Source organism: Capricornis sumatraensis, chromosome 15 (assembly GCF_032405125.1).
Source record: "Capricornis sumatraensis isolate serow.1 chromosome 15, serow.2, whole genome shotgun sequence".
Lineage (NCBI taxonomy): Eukaryota > Metazoa > Chordata > Mammalia > Artiodactyla > Bovidae > Capricornis > Capricornis sumatraensis.
In genome coordinates this window covers 40,937,492-40,958,812 of record NC_091083.1, presented here as the reverse complement: position 1 = coordinate 40,958,812, position 21,321 = coordinate 40,937,492, and the positions used below count along the sequence as shown (strand labels likewise).

The 21,321-nt window shown below is 56.1% G+C and overlaps 1 protein-coding gene across 1 annotated transcript; it reads left to right on the top strand.

The window, feature by feature from the left end:
- Positions 1–1,707: 1,707 nt before the first annotated feature.
- Positions 1,708–20,865, top strand: LOC138091401 (sodium- and chloride-dependent glycine transporter 1-like). The gene is given in 17 exon segments (XM_068987206.1): positions 1,708–1,734; positions 1,737–1,803; positions 2,832–2,841; positions 4,175–4,194; positions 6,685–6,770; positions 7,434–7,590; positions 8,291–8,422; positions 8,792–9,062; positions 15,504–15,636; positions 15,845–15,979; positions 16,061–16,164; positions 16,568–16,805; positions 16,894–17,028; positions 17,147–17,246; positions 17,335–17,435; positions 20,371–20,541; positions 20,671–20,865. Coding segments are annotated over 17 exon segments (2,082 nt in total).
- Positions 20,866–21,321: the final 456 nt, after the last annotated feature.

Here is a 21,321-nt window from a genome sequence, read left to right as displayed (position 1 = left end):
CAGAAGTCAGCAGAGCATGTCTGGGCACCCTGCTGCATGAGGCTGGCCTCAAGCAGCTCAGTCACTAGGGTCTGAGGCCATTCTCTTGGGAGACTTGCTTGAGCCAAGATCACTCCCCATCTTCTCTCCCAAAATGAGCATAGTAGCATATCCACCTCGAGGGGCTGTTGGGAGGATTAAATGAGTTAATTTATGTTAATATGAAGTGTTTAGGACAGCATCTGGCTCACAGTAAGCACTTGATATATATTATCTATTACTGTTATTTATAATGCTTACTAGCTTCAAAGATGGGTAGATATGATGCCCATTTTAGAGATAAACTAAGACCGGACAAGTAAAGTAACTTGCCTAAGGAGATACAGAGAGGGAGATCCTCCAGCGCTGGGGTTTGAATCCAGGCCTGTCTGACTCTAAAGACTTTGCCCTTTAAAAATAATGATGTTGGGACTTCCCTGGTAGTCCAGTGGCTCGGAACCCTCCTTGCAGTGCAGGGGACATGGGTTCGATGCCGCTGGTCAGAGAACTAAGATCCCACATGCCACGGAGCAACTAAGCTGTTGCGCCGCAACTACTGAGCCCATGCACCACAACCCGAGAGCCCATGCGCTGCACTTAGACCCAAACAGCCCAATAAATATTTTAAAAATAGTAATAACAAAAAAGGTTAAGATAGTGTCATCCTTCCATGTTCCCACTGGCGTCAGCACACTTACCAAACTCACAGGGAAGCTGTCCTTTACATCAGAATTCATGCTTGATCTTAGGTGACTAAGATCCTACTTTGTACTAAACCCTCTGCCCACCCCATCAGTTTCTAAAAACTGGAAGTTGTGTCCTCCCAACGACAGAACACTCGTGCCCACCGTCCTGGTCACTGGTTTCTGGTGTCCCAGCACCCACTGGAGACTGACCAGTGAGTGTGGCCTCAGAGAAGAAGGATGGAGGGTCTGAGTGACAGTCTGCCCAGACCACTCAGCACGCTCTTCCAGAGGGACCGCCTCAGGTTCCAGGTGACACGGTGCTAATCCTCGAGTCGTTGTTCTGCAGCTGCCCTCTTGGCTGATGCTATCTTTCTTCAGACAGGTGACAGTGCAGTTCACCAGGCCACAACTCTTGCACAGTCAGTCACATTCCTCTATGAGGACACACTCTACCATCTTGGCTGGCTGGAGATCCCCAAGTCCTGGGGGGATTGCGCCAGTGCCCATCACCCCTCAGGCCATAGCACTCTGCGAAGCCTGAGATGCTCTGGTAGTGCTCTGTGGCTACGTCCCCTTCTCCCTGCCCTTCACCATCTCTAGTGCCCAGTGGTACCCAACCTCTTTACCAGGAGCCCACCAAGTGCCAGGCCTGTATGCTCAGAAGCATCTGGGCCCCAGACCCCACTCTAGAATGGGAATGAACCGCCCCCTCTCTCTCTCTCCTGTGCCTGCTCTGCCCCACCCTGTGGTTGTGAGTGTGTGTGTGTGTGTTTTGTTCCAATACCTTGCTGGGAACAAGGGAGAAACACAACAAGCCCCATGCCTCACTCTAGCTGTGGAGATCCGCGCTGGGCTGCATGGGGACTGGCCGGAGGGGGTGGGCCAGGGGAGGGGGTAGGTAGAGCTTCGGGAGGAGATGAGGTGAAAGTGACTGATGCTGCCCAGCAGGCCGTGGAAGAGGCAGGGGATGCGTCAGTGTCGCCCGGAGCTGGCAGAGGTGTGAATGAGTGGAGGAGACGCACGCTCTCCACTCCAAGTGTTCACCCCGGGATGGCGGCGGCTCAGGGACCTGTGGACGCCTCCTCCCCAGAACAGATCAGTCATTTTCCAGGAGGCTGAGCCCGCTGTCTGGTGCCAGGCAGACTGGGAGGCAGGACTGGGGGTGGGGAGAGGGGCTGAGGGGTCTGTGCCAGGGAGGGGCAGGCACAGCCAGCCAGAGAGACAAACAGCAGCAAAAGTGACACAGAAAGTTGCACCTGTGCAAAGGAGCAGGAAGAGTTAGCTGTGTGGCAGGGGTGTGGGGGAGGAGAATGGGGGTGTGAGGGCTCCCCCAGCCCAAGGACCTGCCGAGAATCTGCTTTGTGTATCAAAGCTGCATTGTCCTCGCTCCCGGGGAGACGGGCCAGAGGTGCCCAGGAATTGTACTAATCGATTCGGCCCCAATGTCTGTGCCATGGCAGTTACTCCTATGGGGAGAGAGGGTGAGGGGGCAGGGGACTTGGTACAGGGGCTGCATGGTGAGGATGGGGGAAGGGGGTGGGCAAGCATCTCAGCTGGGAGGTGACAGACCCTGCGGAATGTTTGCCAGTGTCCAGGACTAGGGCCCGGGTGGGGTGGGCACCACCAGTATGCCCTAATCCCTGGAAGCTGGGGATGGGCGGGGATGGCAGCAACAATGTGGCTGATGGCAGTGAGTGGGGGGGGGGGGCGGTGACTGGGACAGCCACCTTCTTTCTCTGCAGCGCATCCTGACTTGACTTCCAGCAGGCAAGAGAAGGCATGTCCTCTAGGGAGACCCTGGGTTGGGTTTGGGAGTAGCATTATGCAGGCTGCCCTCCACCCTCAGGACTGCCAGGGTCAGCAACCAAAGCCACTTCCAAAATGCCAGCCCGCTGCCAGCCGACTGGGGCAGAGGCTGCTCACGGCTGCCACAGTGCGGGGCAGAACTGCTGGGCTCCAGGGCAGAGACAGAGCCCACCCAAAGGTCGCGTCACTACTCCCAGGGAGTAGAGCCTGGAGTGGAGCCTGGCATGCCTGGGCTGCATCTCCTGTCTGCCATCCACAAGTCTGGTGGGTCAATACTGACTGGCAGAGCCCTCTGCCAGTCAGGGCTCTGGGATGAAACAGCACCGGGCACGTCCTTGCCTCTCTCACCTCCCTATGAGGGCCTGGTCTCCTGAGAGGTGCCGTGAGGTTTTCCTTGAGGCAGGAGACACTAATAGCCCCTGCATGCGCTCGAGTCTGGGGTAGGTTTTCCCATGGTCCTGCTCCTCCAGCCCGGCCTTGACTCTTTCCCGCGTCTGGATCAGGAAGCCAGCTGAAGGATGGAAGGCTCTGTCATTACAGGGCAGGTGCTGCCTCAGGAAGACAAGTTGGGGAACCAAGAACCAAGGGGTGTGAGGTCCCGGGCTTTCCTGAGGCAGCCACGCCCTACTGTCACGGCTGTGCTGCCTGAATTTCCGCTCTGGAGCTCAGAGCAGGCTGCCAGGGATATGGGTTTGGCGCAAGGTCAGTCTAGGATGTAGGGTCTTGCCCGTTCTCTGCAAAGTTTGTCTTGGATAGGACTTCATCCCTTGAGCAAATCCTGAGGCTTCAGCGTCCTGGACAAGAAGCCTGCTGGCTCCCAGCAGGGCCTGCTCCGCCTGGCCTGCTCTAGGAGTCCTGAGTGTCCACCGCAAGCAGAAGAGAGAGCTCTCAATCCACAGAAATATCCAGTGGACACTGCTCCTGGAGGGTGGGAGTTGGCAGCCTGGGCACAGCTATCGCCCAGAGTAGAAACCTGGGCTGCCTCTGAGTCTGGATGTGGAGCAGGGAGGGGCGCCTCTGTGGTGCTGGGTGGGAGGGCGCCTCTGCGGTACAGGTGGGGATGTGGGGCTCTGCGGTGTGGGGTAGGGGGAGCTCTGGTTTCTGCCCTCGGAGCTGAACTGCCTGAATTCCAGCTCAGCAGAACAGTGAATAAACAGAGGGCAGAAGACTAGGGAGAGGACTTACATAAGCAACTGCTCAGTGTGGCTCGCCCTCCTGGGCGGGGATGGGGTGTGAGGTTGTGAACCCAAGACAGGTCACAGATCTTGTGCAGGCATGGACAGTGCTGCCTCAGTGACTTCTTCTTAGGACAGGGGTGCTGAGGGTCTTACGTGTGTATGTCTTTGCATGGGAGATGTCATGGAGGATGATCAGCCAGCCCATCCACACAGCCGTGGAAGGCACATCCCATAACCTGCATCCTGCTGAGCCTGGGGAAGCTTGGGCACGGGGTGAGGCAATCCCCACCCCGGACACCACACATGAGGCCCATGAGGACGAGTCAGAGGTGAGGGTAGGGACTATCCAGGGAGCCTGAGGAGGAGGGACCAACCCAGAAGGGCACCAGGCCACTCTGGTTTAACTCACCACCCAGGTGTGAGTGAGGGAGGGAGGTTGGGAGGGCAGCGAGGGGCAGCAGACAGTGGGAGATGGGTGATGGGCAGCACAGCCTGGAGCCTGGCCAGTCGGCGGTTGCTGAGCTGGGTTAGGCAGACAGACGGGCCACCAGTCTGGGCCAAACCCATGAGCGCAAAGAGATTCTTTTGTGGGCACCTCAGAGCCAACAACCTCTGCAGGGACTGTTACTATCTGTGACGGGCCTTCCACCCAGCCGGTAAAAAGAATGGAGGGCTTAGAATGAGGAAAATTATGCAAGGAGAAAAAAACTTGTGCAGCATTAGAAAAGTCTCGCCGGCTTTGGGCATTGCTGTCCAGGAAGGAAGTGGAGGGGAGTCCCCAGAGGAGGGCTGGAAGGGAACTAGAGCCCCCAGGAAGCCCCACAGAGGGACCCTTCCCTCCAGTGTCTTTGGAGGAAGGTGGGCTTCCTCTGCGCTTTGCTGAGCACCATGCCCTCACCAGTCAGACTGCCTGCACATAGCTTGCACTGGAATGAAAAGTCGGAGGCCTAGCTGTGGAGCAGGCCCCCTCGGCAGCATTCCCTCCACACCTCCTGAATGGGGCACGGAAGGGCTGGGAATCAGGGCCAGGGAGCAGCGGCTGCTGCTGCTTCTGCTGGAGCTCCTCCCAGCACCTGCAGGGCCTTATTGCACCTCCTTCTGCATAGCGGACCCCTTGTGTTGTCTGTTACTTCCCGCCACAGTCCCATCCCCAACTCCAGGCCCCCAGGCTCGGGCCTCCAAGGGGCACAGCCAGCAGGGCTGAACTGCTGAGCGCAAGGCTCAGTAGTGTGCTGCTCATCAATGCCACCCTGACTCCCGAGGGCTCAGTCAGCCTGCGACTCACTGCTGGCCACCCTCCCGGGCCCCTCCACACCAACGGAGGAGCAGAGACCTCAGAGGCCCAAGTCTGGTCCCAGTGCACTTGGTCAGGCCTCGAACATCAAACTTTAGGACCTCGGTCTCTGCAAGAGGCCTTGCACTTGCTTTACCCGTGAGGCCGCCCTGGATCCTCAGTTGTCTCTCTTAGGGCTATAACTGCTGCTTCGTGACCCCAGCCATGTACTCTGCAGCTGCTACAGTCCTCCACTGTGCCCCTAAGTAAACAAGCCTCAGACAGAATAAAACTGTTATTGTAGAATCAACATATAGGAAGCCTATTTGGCTGGGCTTTGTTTGGGAATGGATAAACTATGCCAGGCAGGCCTCATGCCCTCTGAAAAAATGCCCCCTGGACCCCACGCTATTGCTAGGCCTGTCCCCAAAAAAGGTCCTAGGAGGTGGTGACAGGCTTAGCCGGGCTTCTGTAGGGACCTGTCACACCAGGACTAGGAGCTGCCCTCTCCCAGGGCCAAGGTGGCCTTCAAGCCTCTTCATCGGGGCAGCCTTCTGTGACCTCACCCTGCTCCTACCCCAACCCGAGTCATCCTTTCACGTTCTCGTTGTGGTCACTTTGAAGTTGCATGTAAAAATTATGTGTTTATCTCATTAATGGCTTACTTCCCCCTAGACTTCTAGCTCTGAGTGGGTCGGGGTGTGTTTTGTTCCCTTCTGAATTTCCTGAGCCTGAGGTAGGGCCTGGCACATAGTAGGTGCTTGTAAACTTCTGTGTGCGAATGAATGCACACAGGCTCTGCTGGTCGGCTCTGGGTGCTCTGTGCAGGGTTCCTGGTACTGGGCCCCAAACGTCCCAGGATCATGTGAGGCTCAGGGTCTCCTCTGGGCAGTTCTGGGTGGGAGGTGACACCTTTGGCAAGGACAAAGGTGTCTATGCAGTAGTGCCCACGTGCTGTGCAAGCCCGGAGCGGCCACCCAGATGTGCCCTCTGAGAGCAAAGAGTGCGTGGCTAGGAGGGCCACCATCAGGTGCGGGGGCCTCTGGGCCTGCCTTCCCAAATAGGCCTTCCTTGAAGGTGCAGGCCCGGTGAGACCATTCCCTCACTCCGTGCCTGTCGGTCAGTGACAGAGTCCAGCCGCATGGCAAAGCACCAGGCCCATTTGTTTGTTTGCCTGCATGCCTTGAATCTGTCTCAAACTGAGGGTCAGTGTCACTACCGCGCCGTACCTCACGTAGGTCAAGCGGCTATGTCTCTGATCCGATGTCCTCAGGGACCCTGGCCATTTCTCTCGGGAGAACAGCCCACCTCTGGGAGACTGTCTGTGTCACTCAGGGAGTCTCTGGGCTTCTCTGTGGGTGACTCTCCGGATCTTCGCTTGCCTCTGAGACTCCTCTGACCCCGCCGGCTCTGGTTCAGGGTGGCTGACTCAGTGGGAGGGGTGGAACAGACATGGCATGGGGGATGGGTCTGCTCACACTTATAAAGGGACTTACTGGGTTAATCCCAACTGTGGGGTTGGGGTCCTCAGTGGGGCTTCAGGCCACCCAGTCCAGCCCCACAGCTCCCCAGGTGAGCCCACATCCTTCCTTTGGAGCAAACCCCCTCATCAGCCCTTCCTGACCAGCGCCCTCTTCTGCAGCCCATGCTCTCTCAGCTCAGAGACCCTTTTCCAGAGTCACTCCCTAGTTCCCCTGAGGGAACTGGAACTAGAACTCCCCAGAGTCTGTCCTCCAAGTCTGGCACGGTGCCTACAACTCTGGTCTTCTCCCCCAACTCATGGCCTGCAGCTCCCCCGCCTCTGCCCAGGTCAGCTTCCCCAGGGCTCCCCTCCCCAGTCATGGGCAGTTAGAGATGGCTCCCCTGGCCCTCCCATCCTGAGTTCCAGAATGCCTTCCTCAGGTCTGGCCTAGCTCAGTTGCTTTCCCCTGCTTGTACCCTACAGCCCTGACCACCAGGTGCCCCCTGGAAAAAGCCTTCAGCTGGGGAGGGGCCCAGTGTCCCCTCCCCACAGCCACCTGCCATGGGCAGCATGCTCAGCCTGGCGATATGATGGCGGCGGGTTGGGGGGCTGTCTGGACATAGGCCCCTTTGTGCCCAACCCAGCTTGGCTGCTTGGTATGAGGCTCAGCTGCTCCCAAATCCTTACCCAGAGGGGACAGGGGAGGCTTTGGAGGGGCTGGGGCTGGGGGGCTCTCAACTTGAGCTCCCTCTCAGTGTCCCACCTCTCAGATGCTGGCAGCAGCTCCTCAGGTGGGCTGGTGAGGGAGGCCCCACTTGGCACCCTCTGGCAGCCACTCTTCCCTCTGTGCTCCTCTGCCAGGCCTGCCTGCAGCTTCTGCCAGCAGAGGGGAAGCCCAGGGTGGGGGTGGGGGCCTGGAGGGTCCATGGTGTCCCCACTAGGGGAGGCCTAAGGGTCAGGCACCTCATGCCAATGCCTTGCTGATGGTGGCTTTTCTCTTGTCTGCACAGAATGGTGCTATGCCCAACAAGGCCATCAAGAAGGACCACAGCCTCCAACGGGGCAACTGGGGCAACCAGATCGAGTTTGTGCTGACGAGCGTGGGCTATGCTGTGGGCCTGGGCAATGTCTGGCGCTTCCCATACCTCTGCTATCGCAACGGGGGAGGTACCCAGTGGGCACAGGGCAGGGACCTCTTACGTGGATAGAGCCCAGCCACCCCCTCTGGCACAGACCCCACTCTAGACAGGCTGGCCTCTGGCCCTAATCTCCTTTGCCAGCCCCCAAGCTTAGGTACCCTTTACCCCCTGACCTTGGCAGCCTGATCCCTCGAGGGGAGAAAAGGTAGAGAGGAAAGCAACCCAACCTCCCAAGTCTCAGTTTTATACCCCCAGCATTTCAACAGCTGCCCCAAAATGATGCGGGGGACAATGTGGGAGACCCGGGTTCGATCCCTGGGTTGGGACGATCCCCTGGAGAAGGAAATGGCAATCCACTCCAGGACTATTGCCTGGAAAATCCCGTGGACAGAGGAGCCTGGTAGGCTACAGTCCATGGGGTCGCCAAGAGTCGGACACCACTGAGCGACTTCACTTTCAGCTAATGTATGTGAAATTGCTTGGTTAAGTCATCAATTCCCACCCAAACATGGCAGCTCTAGGTCCTGGGTTCAACTCAGAGCAGATTTCCTGGGAACCCCTGTCAAGTTCAAAACCAGGCCATGAGCAGTGGTGCCTCAGACTGAGGCTCCAGTCCAGGGCATGGCACACCCTCCTGGAAGCCCAGGTTCTGCTGTTGGGTTCTGAGCAGGAAGAGGGTGGGATTCCCCCAGAGCCGGCCCTGAGCCAGCCCTCTCCCTGCCCACCAGGAGCCTTCCTGATCCCCTACTTCATCATGGTCACCTTCTGTGGGATCCCTATCTTCTTCATGGAACTCTCCTTCGGCCAGTTTGCAAGTCAGGGCTGTCTGGGGGTCTGGAGGATCAGCCCCATGTTCAAAGGTGAGGCCAGGATGGGGTACACACACATACACACGGGCCCCTGGGGGCTGTGCTGACTCACCCATCTGTACAAAGACTGCCAACCCCTATGGAACCTGGGTGTTGACCCGAGGTCCACATCAGTGGCCAAGGCCAGGGGCACATGCTGGGATCCATTGTTTACTTGGCCTCCACCCTCTCCTCCTACCACGCGCATACACAAAAGCCCTTCAACTGCTCCCCCACTCAGCCCCCAGCTCGCTCCTGCCAAGGCTTTGACCTGCCCCTTCTGTGGCCCTCCACGAAAGCCTGCCTCTTAGGCCCTTCAGAATTAGCTTCGCATCCTTCAGCTAGGTGTGTGAGGCCGCTCCTGCCCCTCTCCTCCCGCAGGTGTGGGCTACGGCATGATCGTGGTGTCCACGTACATCGGCGTGTACTACAACATGGTGGTCAGCATCGCCTTCTACTACTTCTTCTCGTCCCTGACGTCCGTGCTGCCCTGGACCTACTGCGGTAACCCTTGGAACACGCCCAACTGTGTGAGCATGTTGGATAACCCCAACATCACTAAGAGCGTGCAGCCTCCTGCCCTGCCTGGCAACGTCTCTCAGGCACTCAACCAGACCCTCCAGAGGACAAGCCCCAGCGAGGAGTACTGGAAGTGAGGCCCCCATGGGAACTGGGCTTCTGGGGGTCACCCTGGGAGCCTATCTTCAGCCCTCCCTCTTCGCCGAAGGGCAGTGGTCTGCAGTCTAGGGAGGGTGCCAGGAGTGGAGCCCGGCAGGGGTGTGGGAAGGAATGTAAGGAGCTCGCAGCCCACTTCAGGAGAGGCTGACGCACGGGCTCTGTGAGTTTGTGAGCATCCTTACACAGCAGCACTGAGGCCCCAGCAGTCAGGCAGGTCAGATGAGGAGGGTCAGGGCAAAGAGGGGTGGCTTCCTGGTAAGCAGAAGAGCATGGGCAGAGGCCCTTAGTCGCAGATGAGCCTGAGGGAAACCCATTGTGATGAAGGGTAACAGGTGTGTGGGGAACTCACCAGCCATGTGGTAGCCTACAGGGAGTACGTGACTTCGTGGAGGGCTTATAAGAATGAAGCATAGACCTAACCCTGCAGAACCAAAGAAGAGCTGTGGAAGTTTCCTGAGCCCAGAGCTGTCATTATCAAGCTGTGTTTGGGAAGGGCAGCCTGGCACCCCTGAGCTCTGTGCTGACAGAGAATGGAGTCCCCAGGGCTGGCTTGAAGAGAAGGTGTTGCTGGGGGTGTTTGGAACATCTTGTCCCAGCTGGGTGGGTGTGAAGGCCCAGCAGGACATCCTGGAGGAAATTCCCCACGTCCTGTGGGGAGCTCATGGGAAGAGGGCTTGGTAGGCTGGTAGGCAGGCCTCGTTCATTCATTCCACAAACATTTATGGCGTCCACTCTGCCAGGCCCTGTGTGCCCATGGGGTATGAACAGCCCTGAGACCATGCCACGAGGAGGTCACAGTCTAGAAGGGAGATGGGTAGTTAAAGCTATTTGGGGCAGGGGCCTCAGTGCAGGTAAATGCAGGGATGTGGTGAGGGCAAGAGCAGGTGGTTGAGGACGCTTCCCCTGGACTTCCCTCAAGGTCCAGTGTCTAAGACTCCGAGCTTCCAGTGACTCCACTGCAGGGTGCACAGGTTCAATCCCTCCTCAGGGAACTAAGATCCCACATGCCAAGCATGACCCGGTCAAAAAACAAATCATAAAAAACCCAAGACTTCCTAGAGGAGGGAGAAAGGAAGTACAGAAGGATTGGGAGACATGGGCAGGTGAGCTGCAGCCCGGAGGTGGCAGACTGGAGCTGGGGTTGGGAGCAGGTAGGACAGAGGATTAGGACAGAGGAGGCCAGGACATCAAAAGGCACAGGGCTTCCCCTGCCGGCCAGAGGGTTCGAGGCCTTCTCCACGCTGTGATGGAGAGTCAGGGCTGAGCGGTGGAGGTCCCAGTGTCACTCATAGTCCTAGCAGGTCCACCTCCTCTAAGCCAAGGGCCAGCACTCAGAGCCTCAGGGCCCAGTGTCCCTGGGCTGCTGCTGCTGCATACGTGCTCAGTCGTGGCTGACTCTTGGCAACCCCGTGGACTGTAGCCTGCCAGGTGCCTCTGTCCATGGAATTTTCCAGGCAAGAAGACTGGCATGGGTTGCCATTTCCTACTCCAGGGCACCTCCCTGACCCAGGGATTGAGCCAGTGTTTCCTGCACCTCCTGCATTGGCAGGCAGATTCTTTACCACTGAGCCACCTGGGAAGGCCCTGTGCTGCACTGTAGATGTTCAAAGACGGTTAAGATGTGGTCACCGTCCTCAAGACTCGTGGTGGAGACCATAGAGCCGTTGGCTCCCAGTGAGGTTTGGGCAAAATTAGCTCTGGGCAGATCCAGTTGTTCAGTCATTGGATGGGCCATTTCCTGAGCACCAAGTAGGGTGCCGAGGACTGTACTCAGAGCAGGGACAGAGCGGGGAGTAGGAGACTCCTCCCACTCAGGTATTGTGCTACATTTGGGGCATGGTGTGGACTGGGCAGCTTGATCTAGAGAGAAGCTTCTGGAAGGTTCCAGAAGCACAAAGCCTGGAGAGGCTCCAGAAATTATCACCCCAGGGGCTGTCTTCCAGGGTGGGGCTACTGCTTGGCAAAGCTCAGGAGATTTTATCTAGTGCAATTAGAGGGGAATTTCCCTCCAAGAAAACTAGCCACGGGTCAGGAGGTCCACAGGATGGCCCGCTGAACTCCCCTCCTTGTCTGAGGCTGGAGCCAGGCCTCCCTAAGGAGCCGCAGTCCCAGGCAGGACTCCTTCCCTTCAGGATGGCTCGCTCCCTGCTGCCCTCTCCTGGAGAGCCTAGGGGAGTGACCTTTGAGAGGGCTGCCCAAGCTGGCTTCAGCAAGATGGGGTGAGCAAGCACCCCCATTTCTGGGCACCTACTATGTGCTTATTGTTGTTTCGTTGCTCAGTCGTGTCCAACTCTTTGGCAACTCCGTGGGCTGTAGCTCTCCAGGCTCATCTGTCCATGGGATTCTCCAGGCAAGAACAGTAGGGTGGGTTGCCATTTCCTTCTCCAGGGGATCCTCCCAACCCAGAGATCAAACCCAAGTCTCCGGCATTGGCAGGCGGGTTCTTTACCCCTGAGCCACCAGGGAACTATGTGCTAGGCATATTATATGACATCACCCCCGTTTTCAGATTAAGAGAGTGATTCCCCGATGTTAAGGAACTAGGCCGCAATGCTGTGTCAGGATATACATATGTCAGGATATGCATGCCCCGCTGTGCCTGGGGCCTAGTGTGAGTTAGGCTAATGATACTCTGCAGGCATTCTGGGTCCATAGTCTCCAGCGACCCTTTGGAAAGCTGCACAATCTCATTTGAGCCCCATAGCAACCCTATTAGATAGTGTGTGCCGGTTGTATAAAATATTCCCATTTTACAAATGAACAAAGCAAATCAAGAGAAAGATGGACTCCTCTAAAGGGAGAAGAGTTCCCAGGACAGATTTCTGAGCCCACGTCTGCCTTTCGCCCACCCTTTGGCCTCCAGCCTTCCCTGTCCTCACCACATCTTTACAGAATTACCTTACAGTCCTCTCAGAGCTGATCTGATGCCTGCCAGGCAGGCCCTAAGCTCAGGACCATGCCCTCATCTCCCCCGCAGACACCTGACATCCAATGGGACTTGGATCCCAGCACCCCTCTCTCAGTGTCTTCATGCCAGCTCTGGAGCCACCCAGCCCTCACTCAAATCCTGGCTGTGCTACATACCAGCTTGGCCTTGTGAGGTCACCAAACCTCTTTAAGTCTCAACTGTTCATCCTTTAAGTGGGAGTGGATGCAACATCATTCTTGTTATTATAAAGAGGTAGCAGAAATCACTAAGAACACTGATGGGGCTCAGGAAGCACAGTGATAGCCACTGCTAGAGATGCAGTGAAATAGATGAGAGTGTCCTGCTCTCAAGGCATTTACCATCTGGTTGGGGAACTTAAAAAATAATGCAGAATAAGTCAAGAGATGTTATGTGAAAGCCAGCTTGTAAATATGTGTGGTTCCGAAAGTTTTTCAGTTAGTTGTTTGGTCTCAAAAGCGCATGGTCCAAAACCAAAACCAAACATTAAATATGGTGCCATAAACGAAAGACAGAGTTCAGCAGAGTAGCCTTCCAAACTCTTTAAACTCTTGTATTGTATGCAATAAGAAAACAATACAAAGCACTACCAGTGTAACATATGTAACTAGACAAAGTTTTTAGAGAGTCTTTTGAGCAAGGAATGGGTTCTTTACTTTGAATGCTGGTGCTTGACCCTGTGACTATTCTGGAAGGCAGAGGCTCCCAACACGATGTGTCCTAAATACTGTGACAGTCCAGCTGGGCTTGGGCAGCCCAGAATCTCCAGCCCTGCTACCTTCAGCTTTGAGTGACCTTGTCTATTTGCCCCATGTGCCCAGATTATTTTTTTCTGCATGTCCCAAAGGGAAAAGATTGGAAAGCACAGCCTCAAGAGTCCAGGAGCCACTCCTGGGAGGAGGGGGTGGATCTTATTCATACCTTTATCTTCAGTTCCCCCATGGACTGAGAGCCTGGAAAGTTTCTGCCCCTGGTGCCTGTTGAGGAAACCAACACAGAGGCAGGAGTTTGGCAGAAGAGGGATGTGTTGGTCAGCACCCTCTGCAGGTCACAATATGAAGGGCAGCCTAGGAGAAGATTGGAGGCAGAGGAGGCCTACTCAGTTGCTTGCAAGTCTGACAGTCCGGTGGGTTGAGCAAAGAAACAAATCTTGGACCTGGCAACATTGTCCCATGAGACCAGGGTGACCACCCATCACATGGTATTAAACATGTTTTCATGAGGTTTGATAACTGAGTTAGAAAAAAAAAAGTAAAAAGAGCTAAGATTAGAGGACAGCCTATGAAGCTATGCTGAGAAGTTTTCACTTGAAGAGGGGAAAGAAAGGAGCCTGTATTTTTCTAAATTTATCTACAGATTATCCTAGGTTGAAGTTATGATGCCCATTTTAAAGATGAGGAGACTGAGGCTCAATAGTTTGTCTCTTGCTCATTAGTTCTAGCCTGGACAACTCCAACAGCCAAGCCAGTTGCCCTCCAGATACTCCCCTTTATACTTCCCAGTCCATTTTCCATGATGTTAATTCATTCATCCATTCAGCAAATGCTTATTAGGCATGGCTCTGTGCCAGGCACTTTGAGAACCACTGGAAGGATACAGGAATGAACTAAACAGACAAAAACCCTTGCCTTCATAGAAGGCAGATAACAAACTGAATAGTAAAATGTACAGTATGATAGAAAGAGACATACTCTGGAGGAAAATACAGCCAGGAATGGGGTAAGGTGAGCCAGGCTGGGGCTGGGGTTGCAGTTTTAATCTGGGTATCCAGAATAGGCCCCTTTGCAAAGAGGACACCCAAAGAAAGATTTGAAGGAAGCAAGGAAGGAAGCAACCATGTCGACAAGCCCAGCTGTGTAATTTGTGGGGCCCAGCGCAAAATGAAAAGGTGGGGCCTCTTGTTCAAGGGTGTTCAGAATTTCAGGATGGCAATGGCAGGACATTAAACCAAGCACAAGGCCCTTCTAAGCACGGGGCCCTGTGTGCCTGCACAGACCTCACACCCATGTGGACACGTGGAGGTCTGGGGAAAGAGTACGCCAGACAGGGAAGAGCATGTGTGAAGGCCCTGAGGTGGGAGAGGGCCTGGCACATTTAAGGAGCAACAAGGGACCCCACGCAGCTGGAGCGGTGAGTAAGGAGGGAGGGAGCCAGAGGAGAGGAGACCTGAGAGACGGCAGTTAGGAGATAGTGGGTCATGAAGGGCTTTGTAGCCACTGTATGGACTTTGGTTTTTCCATGGCCAGAGATGGGAGCTGCTACAAGGTTTTGAGCCAAGGAGAGGCCCTGAGAGACCTCTTCTAAAAACCCTCCAGAAGCTTCTCATTGCTCTCAGAATAAAATCCAAACTTCTGCATCTTGACTTCACAACTCCTCTTGACCTTGTTCCTTCCTGTCTTCATCCTTCTCTGTTCCCCTCCCCTTCTCCTCCAGCCTTCCTGAGCTGCTGACATGCCAGGCAGTTCCTGACCCTCTCCTGCTGCGTCATGACCTGGCCCTGATCCGTGCCCTTGGCCTGGCATGTGCTTTCGTTTCTCTTCACCTTCTCTCTCCCCATCCTTCCAGCTTTGGCTCAAGCCTCCCCTCTTCCAGGAATACTTCTAGTGTGTTCCTCCCCATGGGGTTAAGACGCTCCTGGCAGGGCCCACAATACCTGATTTAGGTCAATATGCCCAGCATCCAGCAAGGGCTTGGCACATCAACATCCAGTAGGTTGAAGAAACAGAGCTGGCATGGCAGAGGGCTCCAGAGAGTCATGCACACTCAGGAGAGGAATCCAGGTTCAAGTCTAGGCTTGTGTGCTCCAGTGTGTGTGCGAAGTCACTTTAGTCATGTCCAGCTCTTTGTGACCCCATGGACTATAGCCCTGCATGCTCCTCTGTCCGTGGGATTCTCCAGGCAAGAATAGTGAAATGGGTTGCCATTTCCTTCTCTAGGGGATCTTCCCAACCCAGAGATCAAACCCATATCTCTTACGTCTCCTGCATTGACAGGCGGGCTCTTTACTGCTAGTGCCAGCTGGGAATCCTCCGTCTTTTCTCAGTACTCCACTGCCTCCCTCTGTTCATCAGAGTTGGAGGACTAGTGTTTGTGAAAAGATCACAGAAGGCTTCCTGGAGGAGGTGACACGAGACAGGGTGCGTCCAGTCTGGAGGAGAGGGGCTTCCTAAAGGAAAGGCCTAAGCCGGGTCTGAGCAGGGACAGGGAGACCCCCACACCCCAGGGGCTGAGGAAGCTAGCCCAGGCCTGGGGTGTGGCCTGCAGGCACCCTCGAGGATCCTGGGAGAGGCAACAGGCAGAGAGGCCTGGGGAGGCTGGGGCTGGGGCCTCACCAAGGCTCCCATCCCAGACAAGCCAGCTGCTGGGCCTCCGTGAGAAAGGAGCGAGCTGCCAGGCTGGGCCCCGGGCCTTGGGAATGTGTTGCTGGATGGTGTGGCTGGCCCTCAGTGCCAGAGTATCCCCTTCTAGGTTCTACGTGCTGAAGCTGTCAGATGACATCGGAAACTTTGGGGAGGTGCAGGTGCACCTCCTCAGCTGCCTCTTTGTCTCCTGGGTGGTCGTCTTCCTCTGCCTCATGCAAGGGATCAGGTCTTCAGGGAAAGTAAGTCCCTTCCCTCCAGGATCCGTGCCCACCCAGAAATAGCCTGCCTCCCTGCCTGGGTTTTATGTGTGGAGGGGTGGGTGGGGGCATGATGAAAGCATGTAGGAGGGAAAGAGGGACCAGAGGACCCAGGGTGGTTGAGGGGGCAGGTTGAGGGGTGGAGTGGGAAGAGCCCAAAGGAGTCCAGTGGGGCCCCTCTCACCCACAGGTGGTGTACTTTACGGCCACATTCCCCTACGTGGTGCTGACCATCCTGTTCTTCCGTGGCATGACCCTGGAAGGAGCCTCCACGGGCATCAAGTACTACCTGACTCCACAGTGGGACAAGATCCTGGAGGCCAAGGTGGGCTGTGGGTGGAAGGTGACCTGGAGGGACGGGGAGGGGCAGAGAGGTGCCAGCCTCTGACTACAGCTCCTCCTGCAGGTCTGGGGGGACGCCGCCTCCCAGATCTTCTACTCGCTGGGCTGCGCGTGGGGAGGGCTCATCACCATGGCTTCCTACAACAAGTTCCACAACAACTGTTACCGGTGAGAGTCTCTCCACCAGCGCTGGGGCTGCCCCCTGTTCCTGCCCTCTCTGCAGCCCGACCCTGCTTCCCCCAGACCCACCAGATCCAGTGCAGCCTTCTGGCCCGCCAGCACCCTCCCTTCCACTCACAGCCTGGAGATGCTGGCAATGCCGGGTTTGGTTCCAGTCACTGCAGAACAGAGAACACTTGGGCAGAAGAGAGAAGGGGTGACAATAGTGATGCCCCAGGGTCTGTAAGGACTCAAGACCCTCACACCTACTTAAAGAGGCCCAGAACAGACCAGAGAGGAGATTGGGGGTACTTTTGTTCCTAGAGCTTTCCCTGTCTTCAAGTCTGCTGGCCCAAATTGGGCAGGAGGAACTAAGCTGCGTGTCCTGTTCACGTGTTTCCCTCCCCATTAGAGACAGTGTCGTCATCAGCATCACTAACTGTGCCACCAGCATCTATGCCGGCTTCGTCATCTTCTCCATCCTGGGCTTCATGGCCAATCACCTGGGTGAAGACGTGTCCAGTGTGGCAGAACACGGCCCAGGCCTGGCCTTCGTGGCATACCCAGAGGCCCTCACACTGCTGCCCATCGCCCCACTCTGGTCCCTGCTCTTCTTCTTCATGCTCATCTTGATGGGGCTGGGCACCCAGGTACGAGGCACGCGACTTGGGCCAGTGGCTTAGGGTGGGAGGAGGCAGGGCCAAGGGTAGGCCCTGCTCTGATGGCCGTGTCCTGCAGTTTTGCCTCCTGGAGACGCTGGTCACAGCCCTTGTGGATGAGGTAGGGAACGAGTGGATCCTACAGCGAAAGATTTATGTGACCTTGGGCATGGCTGTGGCTGGCTTCCTTCTGGGTATTCCCCTCACCAGCCAGGTAAGAACCAAGGCAAAGGCTGGGCCGAAGTTGCCAGGGTAGGGGGTAGGGGGAAGGAGCAGAGAGAAGGGGCCCGTAGCCTCAGGCACCCCCGACTCAGCTGCCCACTGGCCCGTAGGCAGGCATCTACTGGCTGCTGCTGATGGACAACTACGCGGCCAGCTTCTCCTTGGTCATCATCTCCTGTATCATGTGTGTGTCCATCATGTACATTTACGGTAAGTGCCCAAGCTTCCATGGCCTCCCGTGTCCCAGCCCCTTGCCTGCTCACGCTGTCCTGTGGGCTGCTGACCTCCCTCTCTCCAGGGCACCAGAACTACTTCCAGGACATCCGGATGATGCTGGGGTTCCCACCGCCCCTTTTCTTCCAGATCTGCTGGCGCGTAATCTCACCAGCTATCATCTTTGTAAGTTCCTCGCTGGTCCCTCCCCTGCTGCCCCCGTGGCGAGCGTTCTTCTCTTGGGAACCAGCCGAGGAGGAGCACAAGCCCAGCCATTAGGCCAGACTCCCCCTGGGGCTCCACACCCACAGCTCTGGTCACTGGAAGTCTGAGCGAAGCTGTACAGAGTCAGACAGGTGTGGAGACTCAGAACCACCTGAGCCCTGGCCTTGGGTTAGGAAGGGAGCACAGGGCCCTGTATTTGACGGAAGACAGTGCGAGCTTCAGAAGGGGAAAATAGGCTGGCGGCAGCTGAGAGCCGGCCCTCCCTCCCTGGTATTTCCACCTGGCATCTCCCCAGAGGAGCCTCGGGTATCATAACTGACCTTGGCGTTGGCCTCTGACAGCTTCACGGGGCTCGTGTCTCTAGTCCCTCATAGCCGAGGTGCTTGGAGTGCTCAGGGTATGTGGTGTGAATGTATGTTCCAGAAGCAGGCTGTGCAAGTCAGGTATCAGCTCAGGATCTGGGACACCCTCCCAAGCCACCCTGGAATAGGCTAGCTTGGGAGGGGGAGTTCTGGGTTTCCACCAGTATTCAACACCTGGAAGACAGAGTGGAAGTGGTGGAGGGAAAGCCCACCATGACCAGGAACAATATTCTAAGTCTCATGATACAACTCTCCATGGTTTCATTATTATCCCCACTTTACAGGTGAGGAAACTGAGGCCCTGAGATGCTAAGTAATTGACCCAAGGTTATATAGCTTCTAAGAGTCAGAGCCCTCATGTAAAGCAGGTGGTTTGATCTGGAGCGTGTGTGCTGGGCCCTGCTGCACTAGAAACAAGTTTAGGAGGAGGAGTGGTCTGTGGACTACAAACCTTCTGATTTTGTTCCTTTATGATCAGGATGAGAAGTCGGGGGCGGGGGCGGGGGGCGGGGGTAGGGATTTGCTAGTGTAATGGTCCCTCCAGAGGGAAGAGGCAGGGCTGTCTCTGAGTGACAGAAGGGTCAGCCTGATGGTCAGGGCAGTGTCTGGAGTCCTGCCCCCACCTCCTCGTGCCAGTTCCTCTGTGCCCTGGAGAGGTCAGCACCGGATTTCCACATTGGCTCATGTTCCTGGAAAAAAGTTAAAAAGGCCCCTGAGGGCTGAGGCCTCTATCACATGGGGTGTGGGATCTTCCCAAGCCTGGCACTGGCACCAGCTCTGGCCACTGGCTCAGCTTTGAAACAGGAGGAGAGGAAGTGTCCTGTAAGCGGTGGGATGCAGGGGAGGGCAGACACCACAGCCAAGTGCTGTGCCCTTGGGGGTTATGGCTTTGGCCCAGGACCTGCCCTGGGGGAGTTCATCCTCCAGGGCTCCCAGGAAACTGCCGCCCTGTGGGAAGACCCAGGGCACCACCCAGGCAGGGCAGGAGGAAGGAGGCAGCCTGGGTCCGGTGTCTCCAGGGAACTGAGGCAAAGCCTGCAGAATCATCTCTGTGCTCAGAAAGCCAGGCTGGAATCCCCTCAGGTGAGGATGCCAGGCTCTGTGGACCATGTGCTTCTGGGCTGTTAGCTTTCTTTTGGAGGCTTTACTTCCTTGTAGTGCTGAAATTTTTTTTTTTTTTTTTTACAAACTCCATCCTTCTATCAGTTCAAATAAAGAATTTGTCCACACATTAGATCAGGCTCTAGTCCCATTCAGGAAACTTGTTATAAGCTCCTCTAAGTGCACCATCCCCCGGGTGTGGGTCTTGACTTCTGGAATTTAGTCCCTAAAAAGGCTGGCGGGGCCTGAGCTCCATGATGCGGCTGAAGGCTTGGGAGGTGTATGCTGAGACCTCCTGCCAAGCAGCACCCATTGTCCCAGGCCCTCCAAGTGGCCATGAGCCACCTGCCCATCTTTCTGCTTCCTGTAGTATTTTTGTTGCTGCAACCCTAGGCTTTATCTCTGGTGTCCCTCGGCTCTTTCCAAAGCGGTTCCTGAGAGCACGCCCTGCCTGACACGGTTTCCAGGCTTCGGAGCCTCCCCTGGCTGTCCACTGCCGTCTCTGCAGCCATAGACTCACAGGACTTCTCCCTTTCCTTTCCCCCACTGCTCCCACCTCCCTGCACAAGTCAGTTCAGATCAGCACATGAGATTGTGCCAGGCGCTGTGCTGGGCGCCGGAGATCTAGAGCTGATACAATCCAGGAGCTCCCAGGTCTGGAGGAAACATTCAAAAAATGTTTCAGCTCATGAGTGGCTCAGTCATGTCCGACTCTTTGTGACCCCATGAACCGCAGCACGCCAGGCCTCTCTGTCCATCACTAACTCCTGGAGTTTACCCAAACTCATGTCCATTGGGTCAGATATGCCATCCTACCATCTCATCCTGTCATCCTCTTCTCCTCCTGCCCTCAGTCTTCCCCAGCATAAGGGTCATTTCAAATGACTCAGCTCTTCACATCAGGTAGCCAAAGTATTGGAGTTTCAGCTTCAGTATCAGTCCTTCCAATGAACACCCAGGACTGATCTCTTTTAGGATGGACTGGTTGGATCTCCTTGCAGTCCAAGGGACTCTCAAGAGTCTTCTCCAACACCACAGTTAAAAAAATGCTTAGTAGATGGAAAATGCCACTGAAGCCTTAAAAGCCACGGATTTGGCTTTACTTCAGCAGGCAGTGGGGGGCTGCTGCAAGTCTTTGAGTATAACTGACTTCCAAGGGCCACGGCAGCTGAACAATTTCTTGCCTGCTTCAGGATTCTCCAGAAGCCAGACCCCTCCCCTTCCGCAGTGCCCATCTGCCCATCATACCCTGGACCCCTGGTGCCATCAGCTTCTTCTGCTATGCAAACGTTGATGTCACCCCTGCCCTCCCTGAAATGCCTCTTTCTAGTCTGGGAAACTGGAGAGGGAGGGGAGCAGTGCTGATAGGAGGCCTAAGGCCTGCGTGGGGCTGGGCAGGACTCACGCCCACTCCCAACCCCCACTCTTTGCAGTTGATTCTCATCTTCCTGGTGACCCAGTATGAGACAATCACCTACAACGAATACCAGTATCCAAGCTGGGCCGAGGCCATTGGCTTCCTTATGGCTCTGTCCTCTGTTATTTGCATTCCACTCTACGCCCTGTTCTACTTCCGGATAACAGATGGGGACACCTTCCTCCAGGTGAGGGGTGGGGGCAGGGGCAGCCAGGTGAATCAGAAGGCGGTGGATGGATGGATGGCGCTCCAGGGCTCCCTTCTGATGCACTCTGCCTGCCCGTCCCTCCTTCCCCCATGCCTACCTCTCCTGCAGCGTTTGAAAAACTCAACAAAGCCAAGCAGAGACTGGGGTCCCGCCCTCCTGGAGCACCGAACAGGGCGCTATGCCCCCACCATTCCACCCTCCCCTGAAGATGGGCTTGAGTTCCAGTCGCTGGACCCGGACAAGGCCCAGATTCCCATGGTGGGCAGTAATGACCCCATCCGTCTGCAGGACTCCCAGATGTGAGCACAGCTGCTGGGGGAGTGCCCCACCCCCACCCTGTGCTCCCAACTCAGAGCCTGGGGAGACAGTGGAGAGGTGTCACCGCTTGCCCCCACCACGCCCTGGCCAGGGGTGGCCCCTGTCACCTTGGCCACCACTGCTAGCATGGTCATTTGTGCTCATGTCCCTAGTGTTTACAGGTCCTTTGGATGCCAAGATGGCAGCTGGGGAGGGGGGGGTGGGTGATGTGGGGGTTGCTGGGGGGCCCAGTAGCACTTTGAAGGGGTCTCAGGTCAGGTCCCCAGATGCCTGCTGGGCTTCACATGGCCTCTGATGCCCCCATACTTTGCCCTGAGCTGAGGTTCTGGGTGGGTCCCCTACCTGTCCCTGTCCCTGAATCTTCGGCCTCCTGACCAGTGTTCCTGCCCTTGGGGTGGATCCCAGCCTCTGCTCAGGCTAATTCAGATCTTCCTACCTGGA